This window comes from Coffea arabica, chromosome 11c (assembly GCF_036785885.1).
Source record: "Coffea arabica cultivar ET-39 chromosome 11c, Coffea Arabica ET-39 HiFi, whole genome shotgun sequence".
Lineage (NCBI taxonomy): Eukaryota > Viridiplantae > Streptophyta > Magnoliopsida > Gentianales > Rubiaceae > Coffea > Coffea arabica.
In genome coordinates, this window is record NC_092330.1 from 32,003,664 (window position 1) to 32,030,039 (window position 26,376).

Sequence of the window (26,376 nt, forward strand, 5' to 3'; positions counted from 1 at the left end):
CTAATTAACTAATTAACTAACTAACTAATTAACAAACTATTTGCATGTTAAACTATATGCAGTACGCATTACCTATTTAAAGTGTCGGCTCTTTATAGGTATTTTACTTTCAAACATTTAATTTATGATAAAAACATCAATGTTTGTAAGTAAAATTCAAAAAGTGTTACAGTAATATTCTTACAAAAAGGGAGGGGCATAGGGCCATAAATTAAATGTTTGAAAGTAAGAATATTGATATTACTGTAACACTTTTTTGAATTTTACTTACAAAACATTGATGTTTTTATCATAAATTAAATGTTTGAAAGTAAAATACCCATAAAGAGCCGATATTTTAAATAGATAATGCGTACTGCATATAGTTTAACATGCAAATAGTTTGTTAATTAGTTAGTTAGTTAATTAGTTAATTAGTTTAACATGCAAATAATTTGTTAGTTTCGGATAGATAACAGTTTTAGTTAATTAGTTAATTAGATAAACATAAATTAGTTAATTAGTTAATTAATTAATTAGATAATTAGTTAGTTAATTAGTTAAGCAGTTAATTAATTAATTAGTTTAACATGCAAATAGTTTGTTAGTTTCGGATAGACAACAGCTTTAGTTAATTAGTTAATTAGTTTAACATGCAAATAGTTTGTTAGTTTCGGATAGACAACAACTTTAGTTAATTAGTTAATTAGATAAACAAAAATTAGTTAATTAGTTATTAATTAATTAGATAATTAGGTAGTTAATTAGTTAAGCAGTTAATTAGTTTAACATGCAAATAGTTTGTTAGTTTCGTACAGACAACAGCTTTAGTTAATTAGTTAATTAGTTAAACTATGCAGAAATAGTTAATTTAGTGTAATTTTTATTAACAAATGTTTTGTTGGATTTGATGAAAGTACTCATCACATTCATTAGGTAAAATTAAATCATGTCAGGGGTACTTTAGTAAATTGATCCACTTTTGCCTATTAAATTGCCTCCAACTTTTGATAGGGGAGGTCAGTGCTATTTCAAAATTGATAGGGGAGATCAATGCTATTACTATAAAAGTCAGGGGAGGTTTCTGCAATTATCCCTTTGAAAAATGCAAGACATGTTGCTTGTGTCCACCTAAACCTTATTTCTACCCCCAAAAAAAAGGGGGCATGATGAAGAGGGCTACCGTATACCCAATTAGAGATAGACTAGGAGGTGTACACCGCGCGTATGCGCGGTGTAGAATTCGAAGACTGGCATGCCTAGTTTTGCCCAATAAGCTAATAAGAATCTAGAAAATAAAAATAAAAAACGAAATCGAAAAGTATAATAAAGGACATAATAGGACTATAGATGTAGTAAAGTTATGACCAAAAACAGATAATAAGTAGACTGTAGATCGTCGGTGCAACAAAGGTACAATTAAAAATAACACAAGAAGTAGATTGTCAGTCATTAATCTTGAGATTGTTGATGTTGAGGTTGTCAATATTGAGAGCTTCATCCATAGGCAGTGATTATTTCATGAGCTACATATCTGGTCAGTCTAAATCTAGAAGGAGAAGGCTCGATGTAACACATAACCATATTTCCCTGTAGAGTAGTCAGGAGATGTTGAGTTAAATCTACATTTTGGTGGAGATAAAAAAAGAAAGTATTATAAGCTGTTGAAGAAATAGAAGGAAACAGTTATTACATAAAAAGAAATGATAATCACTTCTGTCTGTAAATAGTAGAGCTTTAGTGGCCTCTAAATAGCCTTGATCAGCTTTATCCCTCTATAATCACCACTCATATGGCTTCTGAATCAGTTTTTGCCACCTATAACAAGCAGTAAACAAATTTCAGCAAATGGGAAGAGCGAGGGAACAAGCTCATTTGCATTATAATGTTGATTAAAAAAATAACAATAAACAAAAAAAAAAAGATTTGGCCATCTTTAACTCTTTGAACAATTTTTCTAGGAAATGTAACGCAAAAACTGAACAGTAACTGCTTGTTTTTAAATCATCTCGAGCATCAGCCATAAAATTGTCAAAAAAAAATAATAATAATCTCACCAAGCCTAGTTACACCATGGTTCAACATGCAAGAAGCAAAGTAGGTTATAAAGGTCTTCCAACTTGTTCTGCAGCAATTGATAATGACCTTAATTGATACATGCTAGACAATAGCCAGTGGTTTAATAACAATCAGGAAAAACATTACTGGGGCACTTGTTCAACTAATGCCAGAATTCTTTGCTGCTGCCATACCTGAAGAGGGGTACCAGTAAGACACCACATGCAATAGGATGACAATTTGAAGGCAGCCTGGGCACCTAGAGTTTTAGAGGACTTGATGGTATGAGCTTCATCCAAAACCACTCTGTACCAGTCAACTCTATGGAAAATACTATTCTCCCCATCCTGTGTTGAACATATAAAATAGTAATCATTAAAAATGTTTCAACAGGGGAAAAGAACAAGCAGCATTAGCAATTGGATTTAAGTGGTGGAAACTTAAAAAAATGGAAATGGCCAGCTTTTCATTCTTATAAGCTACAAGTGAATGGATTTCGGTGGTGGAAAGTAACAAAAAATGGAAATAGCTAGCTTATATTCTTACAAGCAGCCGTTAAGACACTGTATGTGGTCAAGATCACATTAGGTTCAGCAATCACTCTAGGGTCACTGCTCCGATCCCCACCAAAAAAGACAGAAACAGATATGCTATCTGGCTTTGAGTGTGTTTCAAGTTCATCCTGTTCATTCAGTAAATTCTTATTCACAGAAGACGACAGTATATCCTTGTGCCTATCCATTAACTAACATACGATCAGAAAATCAGTAATGCAGTTTCAGAACAATGTAGCTAAACCTATTCAGAATGCATACAAACTCAGAAAACTTTATTATTCTGGCTGAATCAAATATATTATAAGGACTCACCTTCCGCTAGCCAAGCAACGCCATAGGACAAATAATGAGAGTGCTGCCTTTCACTTTTCTAAAAGGTTTGAGATCAGATTCCTTTTTCTTTTTCTTGATGTACTCTGTATCACCCTCACTTTTGGCAATTGATTCTTAATCCTCAGGGTACCTCTGCCTTGCCTTGCAAGAATCAGAGCAATAGTCATCACAGTTTTCCCAAGCCCCATTGCATCTGCCAAGATCCGCAGAATATTCAGCTTAGAATATATAATAATTAGCATTGATACTCAAATGGACAGTCAGTAACAGTAGCAAGAGAAACTTGCCCCTCCTCTTGCCGTCTGTGTTGCTATTGGAAATTGTGTTGCAGCTTCCCAAGAGAAAATGTTAACATATATTGTGGGAGCCCTCCTGAAACAAATGATCAAATAGTAGCATAATCAAGCTTAAGGCAGTTAATGCTCAAGGATTTTATAAGCAGCTGCTCTTTTTTTTTTAATATTTCAAGGACAGAAATACATATTCATCACATATACAATACTCCAACAAGGATGAAACGCTTTTGCCCCCTTTCAGCATAACCTACATATCAACTAACCTGACTGCGTCGATCTTGTCGGCATAACATTTGTATGATCCTTCATTCGAGTTGCAAAACCAACAGGAATATCAGATGATTTGCTGGTCCCATCTTTGTTAGTCGACACATCATTTATTATTTGAGAATGAACCACCATATTTTTCTGAATCAATGGGATATCTGCAATGGCAAATCCTAATAAGGTGCCCAAAAGACACAACATTATCTTAGAAGTGGAGAAGAATTTTTTTTAAGTACCAGAGATTGAACAAGAAAAGCAAGCAAAATAATTGGTACATATAATAATATTTGTGTCTTGAGAAGTACTAGAAGACTGGAGATTCAATGTAGTAGAAGAATAAATACAGTCATTTGACGAGCAATTCAAAAATGGACTCTGCAAAGAACCAAGAATTTTAGAATTCAAGTTCCGCGTAGGTTCAAAGATGTTAGCTGTATTTTAACATCAAGCACCACAGGTTTGTTCATTGTCTTAAGAGATCACAATGTTAACTTCTGAAACAGGAGACCATGTCTTAGACAATGCATTTCCATGCCTGCTTACAAGGCTGGTCATTAGGTAAGGAATCAAAAGATAGATGTCCTTTTTTTTCCTTTTTCCAGCATTAGTTTCTATCTGACATTTCTAACGCTGAGCTCTGTCATTGAATGGAGTTGCTGCAATGTGCATAAATAGACGGCCTTATTTTATTAAGAATAGTTTATGAAAGACAACGATACTAAAGGCTGAATAAGAAAAGCTAGAAGAATGATTTGTTGGATGCAGTAATATCTCTACCTCGCGGAATGCTGAAAGATCAGGGATTCAATGCAATAGAAGAGGAAACACAGTCTCTGGACAAACGATTTAAAGACGGAGTGTTCAAAGAGTTAAGGATTCCAGAGTTTGAGTCCTTTAAAGATTGAAGTATGTTATTTGGTTGACATTTTGAGAATCCCAAGTTTGTTCGTTCTCATTGAAGACTGTAATGTTATCTAAAAGGTCAGGCAATCCTTTAGGTAAGACTTCTTTATGACTGTGCTAAGAAGGCTGATCATTAATAGAAGGCCAAACGTTCGGCCAAAGATGAGAAGACACAGTTTTTTTTCCGCACTAGATTCTGGTTGACCTTTTGTAACCTGAACTATGTCATTCAATGGAGCTGCTGTAATGTGCAAAAATAGATGGCTTCAATTGTAACGGCCCCACTTCTCCCTAGAGCGTACCCCAGGGTATCGGCGGACCGCCTGCCCAACTCTCGCCGGGACTCAGTCAGTCACTATAAGAAAAGATAAGAAAATCCACAAAACAATCGAAATAACAATAATTTCAAACTTAAACGTAAACTTATATGCATATCCATCCCAATAGCAATACAACTTATGTACAAAGGTTCTCCATTCTCCATACAACCAGCCCACGAAACATCGGGGCGAGAACCACAACAAAAGAGTCAAAAGTACTAGATCGGCTAGTCTATACGTAGCTTCCGTCCTCGCACGTCTTCCCCTGCTAAGGAAAACAAAAACTAAAGGGATGAGCTGGAAAGCTCAGTGAGGTTCCGTACACATAGGCAACAAGAGAAACAAATGCATGTAAACAACAATTCACGATACAAGTACAATAAAGCGATAAACACATTTATTAAAAGGATACGGCTCACAAGGAGCCAATCGTTCATTCATTCATTCATTCATTCTCCTTCCATTCTCCTTCCTTCAATCATTTGAAAATGCATTTTGTATAAGTAAAACCCCTCGTTCATTCATTCATTCATTTCATTCACCCCGTCCCTGGCTTTTGGCCAGGCTCCACCAACCTACAGGGTAATACTCGAGTATACCGGATCGTTCACCCAAGTTCCTAATCGCTCGACCGAGTCCAACTGGCTCGAGACGACCGGTAACAAGGGGCAATGGCTAGTTCAGCCCGAAGGCCTACATTCATGCACAATTAACATTTCAATCGCTCAATCATTAAAATTTCACAATCATTTAGGCTAAGTGCGGTAAAGTGCACACTCGCCTCGAAAATCATTTTAGCAATCATTGAAAGCGTTTAACACGTTATCAATCATTCAAACAAGCCATAAAATCAGGAAACATAACAAACAAGGAACACTCACCTATACACGCAAAACAACGCCCACTTCTCAATCACCAATGAAACCTAAAATTCCACAAAGATCACATTACAATCCATCTAACATGATTTAGATGAAATCAACCAATACCCGACTACTCGCAAGTAAACGTATAAAAGGACTTTTAAAGTGTAGAGAGGGCATTTGGATCCATGGATGGAAATAATTAGAACTCGAAATCCAAACGTAAACCCAAACCAAAAAGGGTTATTAAAATCTCTAAGGGGAAACACTTAATTCAAAACAATTCAAAATTCCAATAGAGACTAAGAAAACATTCTTTCAAAATTGCTTATATGACTCAAAAGCATATTTATACAAGTGGCCAATAAATAACCAATGCCTTGATAAAAATCATGTGAAAAGGAGGACAAAATACTTTAACTTCCACGCTTAAAACCTTGCTTAGAAACAATGCACTTACGGCCGATAAAACCCGAACTCATACCCCTATAGGTTGGAAGGCTTAAGGAACATTTGAAGTTTGGAACGGAAAAGGTATCATGTTTTCAAAAGATAAAACGGTCACATTATTTGCCAAAGACAATATACGAGTTCGAATAGAAATTTAGTCTTCGATCCTTTATTCAAAAACCCGAAGACGCTTCCAAGGAAATACGTTCAATATGATACAAAATACATTTTCGAAAACCACTTTAACTCATTCATTTTACAAGAAATAAACGGACGGCATGTCCCTTGTGTTTACCTATTTTTCCAGCCATTAATAGCTTCATTATTTTTCTCAAATCAGTCCCAACATGTCGTATAGAATAATCTCATGTCCACAAGCCGTTCACTAGGCTTACAATCATATAAATACAACAATAAATACGAAAAGCAAGCTAGAAACATTTTCAGATAAAACAATGCTTGACATCATTTTGCGGGAATGGCACTAAAGGCACTACGATTATCGGATTAGGGTGCAAGACCCACCGTTTCGAAGCTAAGAGACAGGGCTACAACAATGTAGAAGGTCACTCAGTCCAGTTTGTAGTGAAACTAGGTCAAAAATACAAGATACCAGATCAGAACCGCAAAAACAGGTGGACAAACCACGTTCTGGTTAACGAACTACAATTCGGTCTACTTAGGTTCAAATCCATTGATTCCAAAGCCAAATGATAGCTAGGACATCAGGCTACATTTCATTAGAAGACCTCTACAACCAGTTCAGAAGTTTTCCTAGCCAAAATAGCTAATTACTGCAACAATTCCCAAGTTCGGATGAAACCAGAGCAGCAGGGGTAAATTCGACTTTTCTCACTCTACACTACTCCGATTAACCTGAAATTTTACAGGCACCTCAAACACATCAATACCTACAACTTTCATGTTTTAAGCCAAGGCCAATTCGGCCTCTAACTAGGGTGAACAGTGCCGGACAGAATTGAAGATAATGAAGCCTTAAGTTTTCCAAATTTCCTTCCAAACAACATTTTCTTGCAATTAACCATCATTCACACCAACTAGCCTCATTCTATAACATTCCCCTTCATCATACATGGCCACATAGACAAAATCATATGCAAACAGAAAATTCATAATTAAATATAAAACTTCACCATAAATCACCCCAAATCAAGATATAACTCACAAAATGACATATCCAACCCTTACAATTCACAATTTAACCATTATCAATGCAAGAGAGAACCTTCTTAAACATCTTACCTCACAACTCAAGAAGACTAGCAATTCCAAGCTCCCCTTTAAAAATCACTCCACCCAAAAGCTTTAACCTTCTAAGAAGCTCACTTGTATGGAGGGAATTAAAAATCTATTGGTGAAGTTTCAAGATTGAAGAAAATCAAAGATGAAGAATGAAGAGTTTTCCTCTCTTTTCCTCTCAAGCTAGCCGGCTGAACAAGGGAAGAAATGAGATATTTTGGTGATCAAAAGTGATAAGAAGGAAGAAAAAAACGCTGGTCAAACCAGCTGTCCTGTCACAATCCGGCCGGATTCCCGGCCGGATTCCTGGCCGGATATGAGGCCGAGGCTAACTCAATTTTTTTTCAAAACTTACCTACAATCCGGCCAACAATCCGGCCAAGAACTGGCCGGATTTGCGGCCGGATTCGGCCCCTTCAGCTTTTCTCAAAATTTTTCCCTCTTTCCGAATTCGATTGTCGCGCTCAACCGCACTTCTAACACATACACATATACACATATCTCACACATAATTGCACATAACAACTAGGCCTTCCTTTGTTTAACCGAAAGGGTTAACAAATTTTCACTAAAAATGGAGAAAAGAAAATAAGCAAAAGGCCAAGAAAATTGAGGGAAGTTAGGGTTCTCACATCAATCGTAAATGGCACAGAAACGTGAAGCCATTCAAAGATAATGATCTGACACAAGGCTAAATAAACTAACAGATACAGAATAGACGAGTAAAATACTACAACGGCACATATACCTCGAGGAGTAAAACCATAGCCTTCAAGAGTAGCTTGCTATCGCCCTCAAGAGTAGAACCAGGAAAACAAACACCAGGTTCTATGCAACCAAACGGTACCCTATGAACATAAGAGCGTGAGGATTTCTCCCTTTTTTTCCAAAAGCCTGGCTTCACGCCTCCAACATGAAAGCACAGCCTTCTCACTCTGTGACATTTCAACATACCATTTTTGACGAATAGTATTTCTATCCACCTGACTTAAATGACTAAGAACCATCAGTCCAAAAAAAAAAAAAAATCAGCCAATGGCAATTTACAATAGCCACCAAAAACTATAGTCGAATGATTGTAAAGAAGAACAAAAACAACATTTACGAACTGCTGTAAAGAACATAAGATATATGATACAATGAAATAAAAAACATGCATGCATACCAGCCTATTGCCAAAAAGTAAGAAGCAAAAAGAACAGAGCATAAATTTTTTAAACCATGCATGGCAACTCTTACATGCGAGTTAACAACTATTACGTAGAGGTGATACTCATGCATGAACTAAAAACGGAAAAGCAAAAGTGGCAACTAAATAAAGAATGTACGACAAAAGGAAAAAGTAAACAAGACAAATAAACAAGCATCTGACCTGCAACAGAATTCCTGTCCCAACAAATGACAAAGGATTAGCTTCAAAGAAGGCTCCTTGCAAGAATCAAAAGGCCAGCGAATTCTACAAAGAAAGGCATACCATACGGATGTAAAACAGGCAATCACAAGAATAGAAAGAAAAACTGAAAACAGAAAGAAAAAGGCAGGAAGTTTAAAATGAACTCGCCACAACGGCAAAAGCATATACCAACAGCAGTTATAAAAAAACGAGGAAAAAACTTGAAGTCAGTTCATAAAAAAGACAACGTTACAAAAGCGCTTAGATAACAATAGTCCAAAACACATAAATCTGTAGCAAGAAACTCACCAAGGCAATTTTCCTAAAAACTCATCCAAGTTGTTTTTGTCCCAAAAAATTGCAAAAATCTCTTCTAAACTTGAAAATCAAGAAGGCTACCGATAAATAAAAATAGTTCAAGCAAAAAAACAACAATAGGCTATTGATTTAAAAAATCATTGATAAAAACCATTAAACATAACCTCAAACCTGAAAAAGATGCCTCCTTTATCATTGATCCCTTGCTCTATTGGGAAAAAACAGAAAAACCCACAACACGGTTTCTTCAGAAAACAAAAAAAAAAGTACAAAAGAACTCGGGCATAAGAAAGTGGAGGAATTAGAAGAATCAAAACTTTTAAGCATACAGAATGCACTTTAGAAAAGGAAACAAAAGACTTGCAAGATGTCATCAGGTTGCCGGAAGTAATTTCCAATTTGTCACCTGCAATATCAGAAATATGTAAATTAGACAACTATAACCCATTTTAAAAAAAAAAAAAAAGAAAAAAATGAGGGCTAGAGAAGTTCTGCAAAGGAAGAAACAAGAACCTTTAAAAGTATATATATAAACCATCTTTTTTGGCTTATCATTATTCTCCATCAGAAGACGAAGACAAAGAAAAGAGAAAGAGAAGAAGGTGGCTTTCTCGTCGGAGATGAAGAAACGAAGAGAAAGAGAGAGAGAGAGACGATGAACAAAGAGGGAGGGATAAATGATGGTTCTGATCCAGTAGGTGTGACCGAAAAAGCTGACATTAGGTAAGGTGGGAAAGAGAAATAGGCCCAACCACAGTGTTTGAAAAAGAAAAAGGACTATTACTACTATTATCACTCTCTTTAGTGGGTTGGATGCAAGCAAAAAGACTCGGTCTGAAGACCATTGCACGAAAGAATGAAAGAAAGAGCAAAAAAGGTCACGTGCAGGACATGTTCAAGGGAACCAAACTTGACACCAATCACCGTGCGCCACGTCACCATCCAGCCAATCCCATATCGCCACGCGGAGGACGACCACGTCCGACGTGGATCCCGTGGCTCCGCCTTTAGTCTATATGGTTAATGAACAGACAACAGCTTTAGTTAATTAGTTAATTAGTTAAACTATGCAGAAATAGTTAATTTAGTGTAATTTTTATTAACAAATGTTTTGTTGGATTTGATGAAAGTACTCATCACATTCATTAGGTAAAATTAAATCATGTCAGGGGTACTTTAGTAAATTGATCCACTTTTGCCTATTAAATTGCCTCCAACTTTTGATAGGGGAGGTCAGTGCTATTTCAAAATTGATAGGGGAGGTCAATGCTATTACTATAAAAGTCAGGAGAGGTTTCTGCAATTATCCCTTTGAAAAATGCAAGACATGTTGCTTGTGTCCACCTAAACCTTATTTCTACCCCCAAAAAAAAGGGGGCATGATGAAGAGGGCTATCATATACCCAATTCGAGATAGATGAAAGCTCAAGAAACAGAAGCTCATTGTTTCAAGAGGGAAAAAACGAAGTACTCTCTACTTGAAGCAAGTCAAGTTGAAGAAGGGAGAAGTGATCAATGCTGCTCAAGACGCCTCCATTGACTTTGGTACAAGCTACTTACAGTTACACACATGAGTGGAAAGGAAGAAGACGCTTGTTCAAAAATACCTTCTTTATTAAGTCGAAAGATAGTGCATTCAAAACTTGTATTCGTTACATTTTGAAAAACAAATTGCATTTTAAAAATTTTCTATTAGAAATGAGACTTTCCCTCACATTTATAAACTAACAACCGAGCTCTTTCATAATCAATGCAGGATAAATCAACTTTCACTTCACTTGTTAGGCTCTAGGTTAGATCAGATCATCAATCTTTCATCCAGTTGTAGTTGATGCTAGTGTTGGGTGTTATTAGATTCTCTAACTCTAAAAACTAACTCTAGAGATACTTTTCTTTACACTTACAAGCAAACACTAATTCCTTCCATAGCCAATGTGGGATAAATCTAACACACATCAATGTAAAACCGTAAGATTGGGTCGAACAAATATTATGGTTTTACCATTGCCGACTCAAGAAAAAAGAAACTACTTGACACTTTCTTTTTGTATTTCGTTGTTGGCGTGTCTTTTTACTAATGGTTAAGTAGCCATTTAGTCCATATTTTTCTTATACCACAGATTTTCTATGTTCTCTAGGGTAAAATATATTCGGATATTGATGTGATAGTTATGATTTAAAAAGGAAGGGAAGGTTCTTGATATTGTCAAGAATCAAGATACGGAAAAAAATGCCGCAAAGTAACAAAACTGAAGCAGGGTTGGCTGTATTTGCATGTATTTTGTTGTTACATGAAGGAAAAAAGTAGAAGGATAAGAATTTAAAAAAGAAAACGAAATAATTACTCTGTGGAAGGTTTTGTAGCTTGGATTGCCATTGATTCAATTTCACATTGGCTCGCCTTCATCATGCAGTTTCACTCCTCTATTTACCTGGTTCTAGTTTGAACCAAAAAAAAAAAAAAAAAATTGGGAATTTGAGATTTGAAAGGTACTAATACGAGTAATATTTCGAGTCTATGAGTAGAGTTCAAGAATTTTACATTGGTTTTGCACTTGGTGCTGATAAGTAGAAGGGAAATTTTGAAAGAAAGAGCAGTGGAAAATCATTTAACTTCATTTGTGAACTTGAAAATCATGGTCCTTTAATGGCAGACAAATTGCTGACTCTTTAGGTTATGGCGCGGCTCTGTGGCCAAAACTAACTGTAATTTCATAGTTTTATATTTCTAATATATATATATATAGCTTGTAACCTAATGATGAGAGACAAAGATATAACTTACGCTGCAAAAAGAACTAAATAACTTAAATTAATTAACCACATAACCAAAAAAAAATGTAAATTTAGTTTCTGCGAAGAAAAGAAATTCGAAAAGACTGGTATACGATTAGAAATGAGGGAAACCCGGATTGAAACAGAAGAATTGAAGGTTATAATTTACTTCCATAATATAGCAAGAAAACAATATCCATTTATCAACTGATAAAAAAAAAAATCATTTCTACCATTATTCCAATGTTACAACAGCATAAACAACACAGTTACAACTAAAATTGGGGGGGAAAAATGCAAGACTAGACATGCTACCACAACTTCCACATCTTCTTACTTTTGGAAACAAAAGGAAGAGTTACATTTTGGAAAACTCACAAGATATTCATATTCAGTTCCAATAATAAGAGTAACTTCACCAAAAATCACTGTCATCTCCAAAAGATCAATGGGTTAACAAAGCAACTGAGTTGGGAAAGTTCAGCATTCATGGAGCTAAGCGATTGTGATGTCAAACAGCTGCAGGTATCTTATGTTCTATTGACTTCAATACTTCTTCACCCATCTCCTTGCATCCTACCAAGTTCTGGGGGCATGAGAAAATGAGTCAGGCACTTCGAATCACATTTCATGGAAAGAGATCAGCAGGTAATGTCTATCGAAAATATGATGTAATTTTGTATAATATATGGTAATATGAAGCTTATCAAGTTAACTTCTCCTAACAATCTATACAAGAGAAACTACACATCTACTTAGCTTTTGAAATTATCTCCACAACATTAGCCAGATTTCTATTTGCGTTGTTTCCTCCAGCATGTTTGTTATATGTCCTATGTTATTGGCCCAAGCGTGAAGTCCTACCAGTCTGCTCTTTTAACTACTGACAAAGCAATGAGTTACTGTACATACATATCCAGCTGTGTGTATATCACCAGTACGGAATCCTTTGTTTAAGGCATCAAGTACAGCATCCTCAATTCTTTGGGCAGCCTTCTCCTCTCCTAAGCCATACTTCAGAAGCATAGCAGCACTCAAAACTGTTGCCAATGGGTTTGCTTTGTCCTAAAACATTACAATTAGAAAACTCAAAACACAAAAACTGCGCCGATGCTCCCATTTGCAAGTGACAGAGCAATTGATATCCATATGAAATGTTACTGAACCAACCTGTCCAGCTATATCAGGAGCAGAACCATGTATAGGCTCAAATAATCCAGGTCCCTAGAGAAAACACAAAGATAATTTGACAAACCCATGAAATCAACATCAGAGTTGCGTTTAAAAAAAAGAGAGAGAGAGAGAGACAGAGAGGAACTTGTCTATACCGATTCCCCAAGGCTAGCAGATGGAAGCATCCCAATACTTCCAGTTATCATTGAGGCCTCATCAGATAGGATATCACCAAATATGTTATTTGTCACAATTGTGTCGAACTGCAATTTTAGGGAACTAGACGTGTCAACTCTGTATACTCTCCAAACTTTGTGAATTTGAAATGAACAAGATAACAAAATGCTAAAAACCAATGTAAAGACATCTAGAAAACCTGCTTCGGATTGCGAACAAGCTGCATAGCAGCATTGTCAACGTACATGTGTGAGAGTTCAATATCAGGGTACTCAGAGGCTAAAGCTGTAACTCTCTTCCTCCAAAGCATTGATGCCTGGTTATTAGTGCAAAAGACAAAACCCATTAGCAATAACTCGTGGTATAGTTGAGCTGAATGGAGTCAAGTATTCAGTTTATTGAGCTCGATCTTGACTCAGAACAAAAAATTTGAACTTGATCAAGGTCCTCAGCCTTCTTGAGTTTAAATGTTAGCTTAAGTATTGAATGTTTCTCCTTTTAAGTAATTATATGCATAATGAATAGTTAAAAAAATATAAATCATGTAAAGCTCAATTTAGCTCATCAAGATCGCATGTGAACACCTAACTGTTGGAGCTACACCAGTTTACATAATCAAGTAACTTGATCAGGACTCCAACTCAGTCAAAGTCAATGGAAACAAGCATTATACCAAGCGCCTGAGCTGCTCACATTAGTTACAACCTTAGTTTTTACTGTTAAATCAAAATGAAGCCATTTTCAAGTTATAATAGAATCACCCATGCTTAAAACATTGTGCAAGGGTCATAAAATTCCCCATAGATATCCTTTCATAGATGAGTTATATCATTCTTCATGCTAGCATAATGTGCAGTTAAAGAAAGAGGTCCTGGAACCTGTAGATTAACATTTCAAAAGTCAAACTAACAATCACGTATGCTGCTGTTCCATTTGAATATATGAAATCAAATTTAATTATGCTACAGTGTTTGGAATATTTTACCATCAGAATGCAATCAAGTTTCAATCTTCCACATTCCAAGGATTCATAATTCTTTCCACTTTGTTTCAACCTTCGAGTGGCTTGGAATTTTACCATGTAAATGCCAAGCAACTTAATGGAAAAGAAGTTTAATTTATGTTACTGTACAAATATAACAACTGGTCTACAACTTATGCACAGCCTAAAATTGTTGGACAACAGTTTTTAAGCCTTATTTCTTCCCTGTTACAATCACTGACAAATCATTTGTAAAATATGATGGTCAGAGTCTTTAAGTAATCTTGTTTTCATGGACATTCTATGCAACTTCTGCTGGTAGTTATACTTAATAGTTGAGTTTGAACGCTTGTACAACAGATAATATTACACCTTTTATTAGATTGAGCTTCATAAACTACACAGAAAATCGAAGTGGTCAATCCCCCAAAACTAATTTATATAAATGGATCATGCCATACCATTCCTTATTTGTGTAAACACAAGATTATTTTTATCTTCTGGAAGCGAAGTATAAGATGTCAAATGAGACCTGTAATTCATAGTTAAACATGTTCGATAGACTGAAGCATAATTGAAGATGTTCACCGTAGCATCTATTTCACCTGACGGGTACATGTGACTACTATGGCAAGCAAGAAGAGAACTTCAGTCTTACAGCACCACAACCGGACTCAACTTCAAGGGAGAACAGCAAATATGGTATAAAAGGAATTGAAAGAACAATAAGGAAGGAAGAAAAAAGAAGAACTCCCAACGAATCTGCAAATTAATTAACAACAATAACAAGATTACCTCCTAATAGAGTTGAAGGCCAAAGCATGTATGGGAAGAATCATAATTAAGGTTGTAACTGACAGAAAAACCAATCTCTGTTCAAAAAATTACCTCCAAAACATTTGCTTTATCAACAGAACAGAGTTTTCCATGACGTTTCCGTGCCGTTTCAAATGCAATACGAGCAATGCGATCAATCTGGCAAAGGAATATCACCATAAGAAACTTAAGAGGTTAAAAATTGGAATAGCTGCTAAACCTATTAGTGAGAGTGCTATGATAAAACCAACTACTCTAGTTGGCCACCAAGAGAGCTTTAAAGCTCTACTTGGGTGTAGGTCAAAGGATCGAATCCCTTGGCCTACATTCTATAAATCCAGGATTTCCTGAAATGTTCCGTCAGTGGGTGCATAGGCACCCGTCTGAGCCGGTGGTGCTTCAATCTCTGTCGGGTTCCCCCTTGACCCCTTTGGGTCCCCCCTCCCCCTAGTATAGAGCAGGCGTACAATAGAATAGGAGTAGGTGTAGAATAGAACCTATCGTGTCCGACCAAAAAAAAAAAAGAGTGCTATGATTAAGTCATGCTGTCAAGTTCTTGATAACAGAGACAAAGATTCAAGCTCATCTTCATTTTCTTTTCTCTGCTGTATGTAATAAGAACTGATTCATTTTCTATTCTTGTGAAAAAAAAAGATGGTTATCCACTTCCCCTCACACAGTCCACATGCATAAAGCGCGGAAAATCAGCAAATTACGAGGCGTTGTTGAACTCAAAATGTTGTTACAGCCCAAAGACATGGAAGACATACTAAGTAGACTACAAACCAGTGTATTTTTCAAAAGGAATCTATCTGGTGACAAAATCTTGATCAAGTAGTTACCTCAGGAGCAGAATACACCTCAGTGTTGAAACCAATTTCTTCACCAATGTCGTTTGTGCTAAAGCCCCTTGGTTGCCCAAAATAAATACCTAAACTTAAATTAAAAACTATGGAGATTAATTGCAGTATCACAAAAAAAAAAAGTTTTTATAAGAGAAATAAGCATAAAGACCAAACCTCCAGTAAGTTCCCTTACAACCATTACGTCTACACCTTCAGCAACTTCTTTCTTCAAAGTTGAAGCTTCTACTAACTGGAATGAATGAAAAAGCAAATAAGAACATTCTATGAGCTTACAACGATTAGCAGTTTCAGTTCAACATATAACAGACAGCAAAGACAAGAAAAGCATGAGACAAAAACACAAAATTGAACTGCAAACTTCACACAAATGGCTCAAACCAACTTACCATTGGCAGAACAGTAGCTGGCCTCAAATTAGCAAAGACCTTAAGCCCTTTTCGGAGCTGAAGCAATCCAGTTTCTGGCTTCAAATGTTTCTCATTATTATCCCATTTATACCTTAATCCAAAGGACAACAACGATCAGCATTTAGGCAATAAAAGATTGCTACAAATAATAAAACTATAATGAGCTTCTATATTCTTACCCTCCAATAGCTCCAAGAAGAACAGCATCAGATTGCTGTGCAGTAGAAAGAGTCTCTTCTGGCAATGGCACTCCTGTCAAATCCAAGGCTGCCCCACCCATTGGCATCTCCTTGAACCCAAAATCAATCCCTATTAAATCCCCAATTTCATCCAAAAAATCAATACTTACCACAATTTTTTGCGAAAGAAATAGCTATAAAGTTGCTACCTTTACATCTTTAACTAAAGCTTGATTCTTCATTTCTTTGAACTTAAAATACAGGGGAAAATTAACACGGGTACCTTCAAGAGAACCGGCAAGTTGGAGAGCGTTCTTGGCGACGGAGATGACTTCTGGGCCAATTCCGTCGCCAGGGAGGAGAGTGATAGTGTACCGTCTGGTGGATGGGGTGGTGGCAGCGGCACAGCGAATTGTGGCCCATCTGCAGCAGTGTCTGGAACAGGGTTTGGAGTTGAATAGAAGTTGGTGGTTTAGGGGCTTCACGTTGATTTGCAGGGTTGCCGCCATTGCTGTAGACCAGCCTGAAGTTGATCAGCTGGTTTGGATGGAACGATTCAGAGAGGAAGAAGAGAGGAGGAGAAGGAAGGAGGAAGCTTTTCTGTTCTTTTGCTGCTTGAAGTGGAAGGGAAGGTTTAGGATGATGAAATAACTTTTTTTCCTCAAAACCTTTTTCATTCCTAAACGGCAAAATCATCCTCAATTTGATTTACATTTCGCCGAATGAATTTTTTCTCTTCCTCACTTTTAAATATTAATTTTTTGGTTAATAAAAAAGGTAGGTTAAATTTGCTCTCAACCTAAATATGTGATGATTCTTTGGCTTGAATTTATTTCCTTTAATATTAAGCTTATATAATTTTACATCATTTATTTAGAAATTTGATCCCAATCTAAGTTATATCTAGGATTGCAAACGAATCAAGTCGAATCGAATTTCGACTTAATTGAATCAAGTTTCAACATAATTTTACGAAGTTCGAACTCGAGTTCAAACTCGACGAGCTCAGAATATCAAGTTCGAGTTTAAGGTCGACTCGAATTTGAATTCAAATTTAAATAGAGCTCGAACTTAAAAAAATAAAAAATAATAATTTTTCTTAACAAATAATAAAATATTAAGGATATATATGTAATTTTACTATCAAAATAAAAAATAAAAATATATATAATCGAGCTCGAACCGGCTCGCGAGTTAACAAGTTTAGATCGTGTTTGGATTGAATTTTTCACATAAAAACCCTATTTTCTGATTAGGTGGACCCACAATTTTCCGTGAAAAATCTACTTGTGTTTTTCCGGCCCCACCTAAAATTACCTACGAAAATTCGGACTATTTGGACTATTCACGACAAAACGTATACTTGTTTACTTTACTCTTCTTACACGCAAACGGTCCGAACAACTCCAAAAGTTTTCTCATCTTCTTCAGCTTTTCGACATCCTTCCACTTTTTCGTTTCCTCATTGGAATGCAATCCACTGCTGCAGAGGAGCGGATCATTCAGATCCCATTGAATTTACGATACACAAGGAGGCACACTTCGGTATGTTCTTCCATTCAAAACCATTTTCTAGGGAAGGAGAAGACGAAGCCAGCATCAGTTGCTTCGTACTACTGAAACGGGTGGTAAACAAACGAATACCATACATCCGTTGGAGTTCGAGTTACACCAGGTTCATGCCTTTTTTCTTACGTTAGTGCGATATTGATTTCCCATTTAACAATGCTATGCTGCTGAACCTATTGAGCATGAATTTGTAGTACCAGGGTTTGTAAATTGGGGTTTCTTGTACAGCTTTAGGATTGGGCAGGCTTTTGGTTGTTTGCTATCGAATTTTATTTCAACACTAATTTATTTGATTGTACAGGCTTATCTGAATGCATTTTACTATAATGTGCCTAAAGTTTTTTTAATTCAAGTTTTTTTCCTTATGCTGCCTATCATGCTTTGGACTGCATAAGTATAGATTCACATGGCTGATTTTTTTTTTGCCTTACAATGTAGTAGGGAAATTAGCTTTGTGTTTCAATGTGCTAGTTGTTTTCATTGCCTATGAAGTTCGCATGATGTAGTCATAGGCCATTACCTTACCAATGCTCTTACGGGTAGCCACACAATTTTGAACCCCTTAAGCAAACATTGCGATTTTCAACTGCATCCAATGTGTGGATTAACTTTGGTGCTATGGTTTGTCATGCCCTTCAATTTGAACACACCCCTGCTGTATCACATGATTGTGATGTTTTATTTTTTTTTTCTGCCCCTTGGCCAATATAGTATAACAAATGAAGCAAGCTTGACATAGCACCCGTACAAGAAAATGTAGGGGAACTTAATTTGTGTCTATCTGCTAAGGTTTAGCATAGAACTGGATACTATTTTCCATTTGAATATTTACTTGTGCATTTGGGTACAAACAATAATTTGCTAAGCCAAGTACAGTTTTTACATAGCAACTTCCGCTACAAAGTTCATGAGGCACATAACAGTAATTGGTTTTGTCACTTTACAAGACTCAACTATGGACAGTACACTTGTTCCGTACCTTCATTGTTTACCTTTTTACAATGGCATAAGTAAATGCATTGCTTTACATAAATGAATGAAAAAAAGTACGAATTAGAGCCCTCCCCAATCTTAATGGTAGTATTGCAATGTGAGATTAATAGTATCAATCATGTCTTATATTAGTACCGCTTTAGCATAAGTTCTTTTACGACGCCTTTGTTTTTGTTGCATTCCTTCTAGGCGTTGCCATAGCCTCTGATCCGTGCTTGATCTATTTCAATTGCGGTCACACCGTATGTTGTCTTTGAGTCCGCCACTTGGAAAAGGTGAATTATTTACGTTGGCTTGTATTCATGGGTCCATACTATTTTTTAGTTACGTAGATATGTCGTATTTGGATTGCATTTATAAGTACTTTGAAGTTTTGCCTAAAGTTAGTCATATCATTTAGGAAACTCCCCTACGCCGTGTTCTAGTACCAGTAATTGTATTCAATCAGAGAGTGGCTCAAACAACCTTGAGTTGTGTTCGAACTACTACCATAAAGGTACTCAACAATTTTTTTTTCAGTGCACAACTCTATTTTGTGTTATTTTCATTGCTTCGACTAGCCCCATTCAAGTCGACTGCTAATACTTTCTCATTTTTTTCATCTTAGATGACTCGAGGCAATACTGTAGATTGTAGGGTTTCTATTGACAAAGTTAAGTGGGAATATAAAATTGAGTACTATTATGTTCAGTTTCTACAAGAACACAAGGAAATCGGCAATCTGTCAAAAATAACATTAACGGCTGTATGTTTAAGGATGTGTGGAATAGGTTCAACATGAGGTTCAGTCATAAATCATACGATTATGATCAAGTTAAAACGAAGTACTACAATTTCGTGAGGGTTGGCTGCCGGTTTAAGGAAACTGGGGCCCAAACTAGCATAGGATGGAATGAAAGTTTAAAGTGCTTTACTACACTAGATTATATTCGGAGGTACTACAGCTAGATTAAGGACTTCCTTCAACGTAGCAGTAGAATGTTTCACAACCATGTTTAGGATCCTCCTTAATTAATCGCCATGTTTCACTACCGATATGATGCTTTTAACTATCACGTTAAATTTGACTACTTGTGTAGGACAACAACATAAAGAACCGGCGCACTGACCACTACTGGAATTTGATTGAACTTTTTGAAGACATTGGCTCTCTAGGCATTTAGGGCCAGTCTTCTAATGACCCACCTCTAACTGGGGAAGAGGCCTTATCAAGACAAATGAACTATGATAGAAATAGGGGTGATCGTATAATAGGTACAGAGGGGTCAGCAAGAGTACAAGGTACGGGGGTTGATGTAGCTAACGATGACTGTATTGCTGTATTTGATAATGAGCCACAAGTTCGCATCCCCCAGAAGGGAAAGCGTAAAAATAGTCAAGCTAACTCTTCTTTGCAAGAGGGTTTAAAGTCTACTAAGAAGAAACGGCGTGATGAAATATATGATCGTGCTTATGAGGAGATGGGCCTTGTAGCTAAGGCGAAACGTGAATATTACTCCTGTAAGTCTGAATCATATAACTCACCTAACCCCAATTGTAAGTACTCCACTAGCAATTATGTTCAAGAAGTGGACAAATTGAATGATTTCCTTATTCCTAGTCAAAACAATAAGGCATATGATTTTTTTAAAAACCTAGATTGGAAGCAGATGTTCATAGCCATGTTGACCGACCAGAGGGTTTCATGGATTAATAGCCTATAACCTGGGGGGCTGTTCATGTATTGTCATGTTATTGCAATTGAACCTGTACGATTACTATTGTACTTCAATTGGTGTGTCTTAATAGTAGCTGTTGTACTATTAGATTTGACATTGTGTTAGACACTGATTAGTAGTATCTATGTATGGGCTCCAACTGACCCAATCAAATTAGACAATTTTGTATCCGGTCCACAATTTCAACGTAGCATTGTCCTGTATTTGAGTCGCCTAACATTTTCGTATTCTAAGTAAAAATATATTTGTCTCTCTCTCTCTCTCTCTTGTACAACTTGAATTCTTATGTCATACTACTTGCGGTTTCAAATTTTTTATTTCCCAACTGCATTTTTAGTTGTAGTAGACATAATGTGGAATGCAAGCGAAGGAAAAAATTCATCTTCATTGTCGGATTATGATGAACTTGAGTTTTTAACTGCTTTTGTCCACATGCACCTTTGTGGCCACGCTACGCATTGGGAGAGTAGGTGGGACAAAAGCGATGGTGTCATAATTCTAAGTAAACCGAGAAAGATTGGATCGATGAACTAAAAGTAGGACATCATGACAGAATGCTGGAGAACATTCGATGGATGTTCCATCTTTCTTAAAACTTTGTGAAATTTTACAAGTAGGCAATTACATTAATCAATATTACCGCAAAAGGGTTCAAGCTAAAAAGACTATAGACATGGCTTTACATTATGTTAGCCATGATAAGCAACATAGAAATCTTGTGGAGAGATTTCAGCACTCCACTGAAACGATTCATAGGAATATTATGTAGGCATTGCAAGCTATTGTGAGGTTAGTTTCGATTCTAATAAAGCCGAGGAACTAAACTGCTGTACATCCTAAAATATACAACAGCAACAGCTTCTATCCATGGTTTAAGGTACACGCTTCAGTAAGTCATAGTAGTACACATTGATTTGTCTGAAATCAGGAGCTAATGCTGATAAGTGAATATTTTGAGTGTTTTAAGTGTATTTTATTAGTTAGTTTTGGTGTGCTTTATTTAGTTTTATAACTAACTAGTTAGGATTCTAGTGAAAATATGTGGTTTGTAATTTAAGTAATAAAAATTGCATTTCTATGGATTTTTATGGTGAAAACTTTATGTTCTTCTAGGTTTAAGGATTCAATCATCAATTGGAGTGATTTGAGAAAATAATTGGATGATTGATGATAGTTTGAAATGATAAAAAGAGAATATGAAGTGCAAAAGAGGAAATGCAATCAAGAATAAAAGGAACCAAGTTTCACCACTTTAACATCTTGTGATATTTCAACTATATCTTGAGTTACAAGCATCGGATTAAGTTGATTCTTGAACCATTTTGAATTTAAAAGATATATTTATATTTGGTATGAAGACATCGAAGTCTAGTTCAGTCGTTTTCATTGTCAAAATTTCGAAATATAGAAGTGCATTTTCATTGTCGAAAGCTGAAATAGAGCCCTGACCAGTCGAGGGTATTTTGATAATTTTTCAATCCACAGAGTTCCAAATAGGATGATTCTTATGTATTGAAAATATAACTCAAAGAGTTACAACTTTCATGTTTTATGAAAGAGTTAGTTCAGCCTCTATCATCAAGAAAATATCAATTAAATTCAGACAAAAAACAAAGCAAGTAAATCTGAGTTCGGATCTGTATTAAACTTGATATTGGATAAACTTCTGTAATCAGAGGCTACATCCGAGAGGAGGATCCGAGCTCGGATCCCTATGTTACAGGTCTCGCATCCTAATGTGCAGTGAAGAAAAAAATAAAGAAAAATGGATCCGAGTGGCATTTTGAGCAATCCGACCTTGGATCTTGGCCTCGAATCCCCAATTGAGGCTCTGCAACTTGCTCTGCAACTTGTGCTCTGTTCACACAAGCTTTTTAACCAATTTATCTGCAAGAAATCCGACTGAAACTTAGCAAACAAGTATAGAGAATTCAAGAAGCATCTTTTGGTGATTACAAGGAGCAATTTACATTAACTTTAACAACTCAACTTGAGTTTAAATTCCTCTATAAATAGCAGTCTTGAAGGACATTTTCACAACTTTTGGAAGGTTAGAGAAACTTACCAAAAATGCAGTTTTCACTAGAATTTCCTTAATTCATCAATTAGAGTAGTATAGTATAATTAGTGTAGTTTTTCCTTCTTATATTTGTAGTTTATTTGGCTGAAAAATCAAGGAGCAAAAATGGAGAGTGGGAGCTCATATGATAAGGGTGATTTCTCTCCTATCACTTTCTCTTTTGTATTTGAATTCATATTTATCTATAATATAAGTTTGGTGTTTATTTTCATGTGTTGCTAAAATTTATTCCTACAGTTATAGATGAACTTTCTATATTTCGCTTGTGATATTTACGTGGTTATTTGATAATGTTATAATGAGCAAGTTATTTATCACTTTTGCTTTTCTAATCATGATTAACCGACCATTAATTGTGATAATCTTAAGGTATTAAATTTGCAATGAAAATTGAAATTTATCACTAATTTAAGGAAATGATAAACCTAGGATGTACACATACGAAATTAGAGATGCACATTTGTGATTTTAGTGACTTGTTTCAGGTATTTCATAAAAGAAATGAATTTGTAACTAATTTTATAACCATGAAAATAGGTATGAATTAACTACAGGTATAGTTGGTACACCGGCGAAAGTGGTTATCACATACAATAGAAAAATACGCATAACAAGCGAAGATAATAGCATTTATTTAATCGATAATTTCATTTGCAAGACTAGTGAGAAATTTCATACCTCTAGGAGTGTTTTATTGTTATCGCATATTTGTAGTGTAGATTTAATATTTTGCATTTGTGATAATCTAAATAATAAAAGAGTTCAAAAATTACCGGTAATTGAAAATCTTTCTTGTGGGATTGACACTTAATACCCCTGTACTCAATAAACGACTCGTATACTTGCGAAAAATCACGTGTGGGATATTTAGAATTTATAAATGTAAAACTTGACTGTGAAATGAGTTCATTATTATATGTATACCCTGCGCTCGTCAAATGCAATTGATGATTGATTACCTAGTCTAAACTAACACTTTATAATCTTGCTTTGTTGGAGGACTGTGTTGGTGCCCTGGATGGCACTCTGATTTCAGCTTCTGCACCAATGTGTAGGCAATGTGCTTTTCACAGTAGGAAAGGCGAAGTTTCACAGAATGTACTAGCTCCTTGTGACCACGACATGCGATTTACTTATATTTACACTGGGATCGAAGGCAGTGCACATGACGCTAGAGTTTTTCAACATACTATCTTATCCCCTAGATCTTCATTTTCAATGCTTCCTGTAGGTTAAATTATCCTACCTATTATAAACAAAAATTTAATGGCGCTTAAATTGTGCTTTCTTTTTGTGATAATATTAATTAACATGTTACTATTGTTGTGTGTTAACTTGTGAATTCAGTGTATAAGAGTATGCCAGATTTTTTGGCTCCACACAAAGCCTACAGATACCAAAAAGATCAGTTTGAAGGTAGATCTGGAGGATCAAGAGGTAAGTATGACTTATTCAATTATAGGCATTCGCAACTTCGCAATGTCATTGAGCGGACATTTGGAGTGCTAAAAGTGAGATTCCCTATCTTCAAAGGGTCAATGCCAAACTACATGATGAGTAGACAAGTTGAATTGATAATTGCCTGTTGTGTGTTGCATAACTTCATTAGAGATGAACTACCCATAGATGATTTGTTTGCAAGGGAGGCAAGCTAACTTGAAAACATAAATGGGAATCCTGGTGCACAACCTCAGCAAATAGATTTATCCACGATAGCACAACGTGATTGAAATGTTTTCAAGATGGCCATAACTGATCATATGTACGACCACTGGAATGGGAGACTGTAGTTTATTTTTTAACAGTAGGGCTAGAGAATATCAGTATTACTGTTGGCTTAGCAGTTTGTGGAATAAACGATTGGTGATTTTTGAGTTTTTGAACATGCATGTCTATTGTACTTTATTGCTCAAACTGTGGGAATACTTATTGGTGCATTAGACTCTCCTAATGCTATCCACAAATATTGCGCTGGAAGCAAAAAAATTTGCTGGTAACTTTGTGTGGCCATCTTCAATATATTATATATTTAAATTCTGTAATCGCACATTTCATGAGGTCAATTCTTAAAGATTTATTAATTGTTAGAAAAGTGGTGTTTTGGAGTTGCAAAAAACAAAGATGCTATAGGATTACAGGACGAGCAAACAGACTGAAATGTCGCAGTGTAAGAGCACAACACTGGCGTCGGTTTGCTTTCTTGTGACTGCACCGGTGTTTGTCTAGTGAGCATATTACAGACATTGTTTGCAGGAACACTTGCGCCGATCTTTTTACAGTGTTATTGCCGGAGATTGTCATGACTTACACTCCAAACACTTTTTGATTCACCAGTATGAAACCTACGCCAACTAATTTCAGTACAATGTCTACATGTTGATATCTATGGTTTAAGAGGGATGTCTTGAACCGTTTTATGTTTCCTACATTGTTTCTTGCCATTTGTATTGAATCAAAACTATATTTTGTATTGAATAATTGCAATGCGCTTTAAATGCATAATAAAAGTATGCTTTAATTGATTTTGTATATTAATACGCTTTAAATGAATAATTAGTATACAGTTTCCCTTGTGTATTAATAAGAATGTTTGGTAAACATTAATAAGTTACAATGATTTAGAAACAATTATAATAAAATTGATGTTAAAAAATAAAAAAAAAGTACTACTTTTACTAAATACTTTCTATTTAGTTGAGACTTTTTTTTTTTGTTGCGCATGCCTTTTATTTGTAACCTTTATTTTGAAAAAATTGTTGAGAAACTCAATTGTAAGTATAATAAAGGTAAAAATTCCATTAAACGGAGTTCATGCCCATCCAAATTCACGTCTCGAATTTTCACACCATAAATTATACAGATAAAGAGTTGGTAGTTTATGGGGATCCTAGTAGAAAAGCCTTCAAGAGCTACTAGTTTATGTGCGAATTAAAATGTAAATGTCAAACACTCATTGCTTCTTAATTTTTCTGTCATTTATATATGTAGCTATATTTGTTTTTCAGTCATTTATTATATACTTCATCGGGGTACAGGTGTTTTCTTACTTCTTAGTTGTTAGTTGTTTTAATAAATACGAGTTATTTTTAATGAAATTTTCAGGCCACACAAAAAGGACTGGTTAATAAATATCGGATGGATAAACTTCGGTGAAAATGCCTATCCAAAAACAATAGGGAACTAGTTTTGAAAATTTTTAATGAATAAGGTTGACAAAGGAACACTGGCAAAAACAAGAAGCCGCAGTTTTTCTTCTTTTACACCTCAACTCCTATTTCCTCTGTTTCCAGATACAGTTATCATTCACCTGTTCTAGTAACAATTTCGTGTCTTATTACCCAAACTGTGACGACTGTGGGGGTAGGATTCGTTCACATTCACATTATGTTGGAAGATTAATCAACATAACACTATCGAAGCAAAGTTTCTTTTTAAACTTTGTCTCGCGGGAGCCCTAGCATTACAATCTTCCAAATTGGGATAAATTGACGTAGTGATTTAGGGGGCTTCTACTTCGGATTGTCTCAGAAGTAAGTTGTTCTATTTCTAGTTTCATTAAAACGTACTTGTTGGCAGAAATTGGAAGAATTGATGCTGCTATGTGTTAAATTGGTGTGTAGCGTTTTTAGTATTTTAAAGCAATC

At 35.7% G+C, this 26,376-nt stretch overlaps 2 protein-coding genes and 1 long non-coding RNA gene across 28 annotated transcripts; 1 reads left to right on the plus strand and 2 right to left on the minus strand.

Moving 5' to 3' along the window:
* Positions 1–1,421: 1,421 nt before the first annotated feature.
* Positions 1,422–9,815, minus strand: LOC113716457 (uncharacterized). 25 transcript variants are annotated; one of them, XM_072071377.1, is made up of 12 exons: positions 9,511–9,815; positions 9,169–9,403; positions 8,659–8,742; positions 8,035–8,269; positions 5,595–5,638; positions 3,215–3,648; positions 2,907–3,120; positions 2,584–2,719; positions 2,232–2,384; positions 2,037–2,104; positions 1,673–1,797; positions 1,422–1,569 (listed from the first exon to the last, which is right to left on the minus strand). In XM_072071377.1, exons 1-6 carry the CDS (start codon positions 9,560–9,562, stop codon positions 3,597–3,599), a joined length of 702 nt encoding a protein of 233 aa, XP_071927478.1. In that variant the 5' UTR covers positions 9,563–9,815; the 3' UTR covers positions 1,422–1,569; positions 1,673–1,797; positions 2,037–2,104; positions 2,232–2,384; positions 2,584–2,719; positions 2,907–3,120; positions 3,215–3,596. The 25 variants fall into 25 exon arrangements, 9 of the variants coding, with proteins under 9 accessions (XP_071927478.1, XP_071927482.1, XP_071927483.1 ...); XR_011823326.1 differs by lacking the exons at positions 2,037–2,104; positions 5,595–5,638 and having other exon boundaries at positions 3,215–3,663; positions 8,035–8,282; positions 9,169–9,205; positions 9,362–9,403; XR_011823324.1 differs by lacking the exons at positions 2,037–2,104; positions 5,595–5,638 and having other exon boundaries at positions 3,215–3,663; positions 8,035–8,282; positions 9,169–9,242; positions 9,362–9,403.
* A 2,136-nt stretch (positions 9,816–11,951) lies between these two features.
* LOC113717224 (3-isopropylmalate dehydrogenase 2, chloroplastic-like) lies at positions 11,952–17,072 on the minus strand. Its single transcript, XM_027241938.2, has 11 exons — positions 16,656–17,072; positions 16,373–16,502; positions 16,173–16,284; positions 15,940–16,015; positions 15,763–15,851; positions 14,993–15,079; positions 13,322–13,438; positions 13,101–13,208; positions 12,943–12,996; positions 12,685–12,837; positions 11,952–12,358 (listed from the first exon to the last, which is right to left on the minus strand). Exons 1-11 carry the CDS (start codon positions 16,879–16,881, stop codon positions 12,284–12,286), a joined length of 1,227 nt encoding a protein of 408 aa, XP_027097739.1. The 5' UTR covers positions 16,882–17,072; the 3' UTR covers positions 11,952–12,283.
* A 645-nt stretch (positions 17,073–17,717) lies between these two features.
* LOC140016626 (uncharacterized) lies at positions 17,718–25,261 on the plus strand. Of its 2 annotated transcripts, XR_011822824.1 has the most exons (4): positions 17,718–18,047; positions 19,124–19,209; positions 19,335–23,959; positions 24,080–25,261. It is a non-coding gene; the product is annotated as an uncharacterized lncRNA (long non-coding RNA). The 2 variants fall into 2 exon arrangements; XR_011822823.1 differs by having other exon boundaries at positions 19,335–25,261.
* The last annotated feature ends 1,115 nt before the right edge of the window (positions 25,262–26,376 follow it).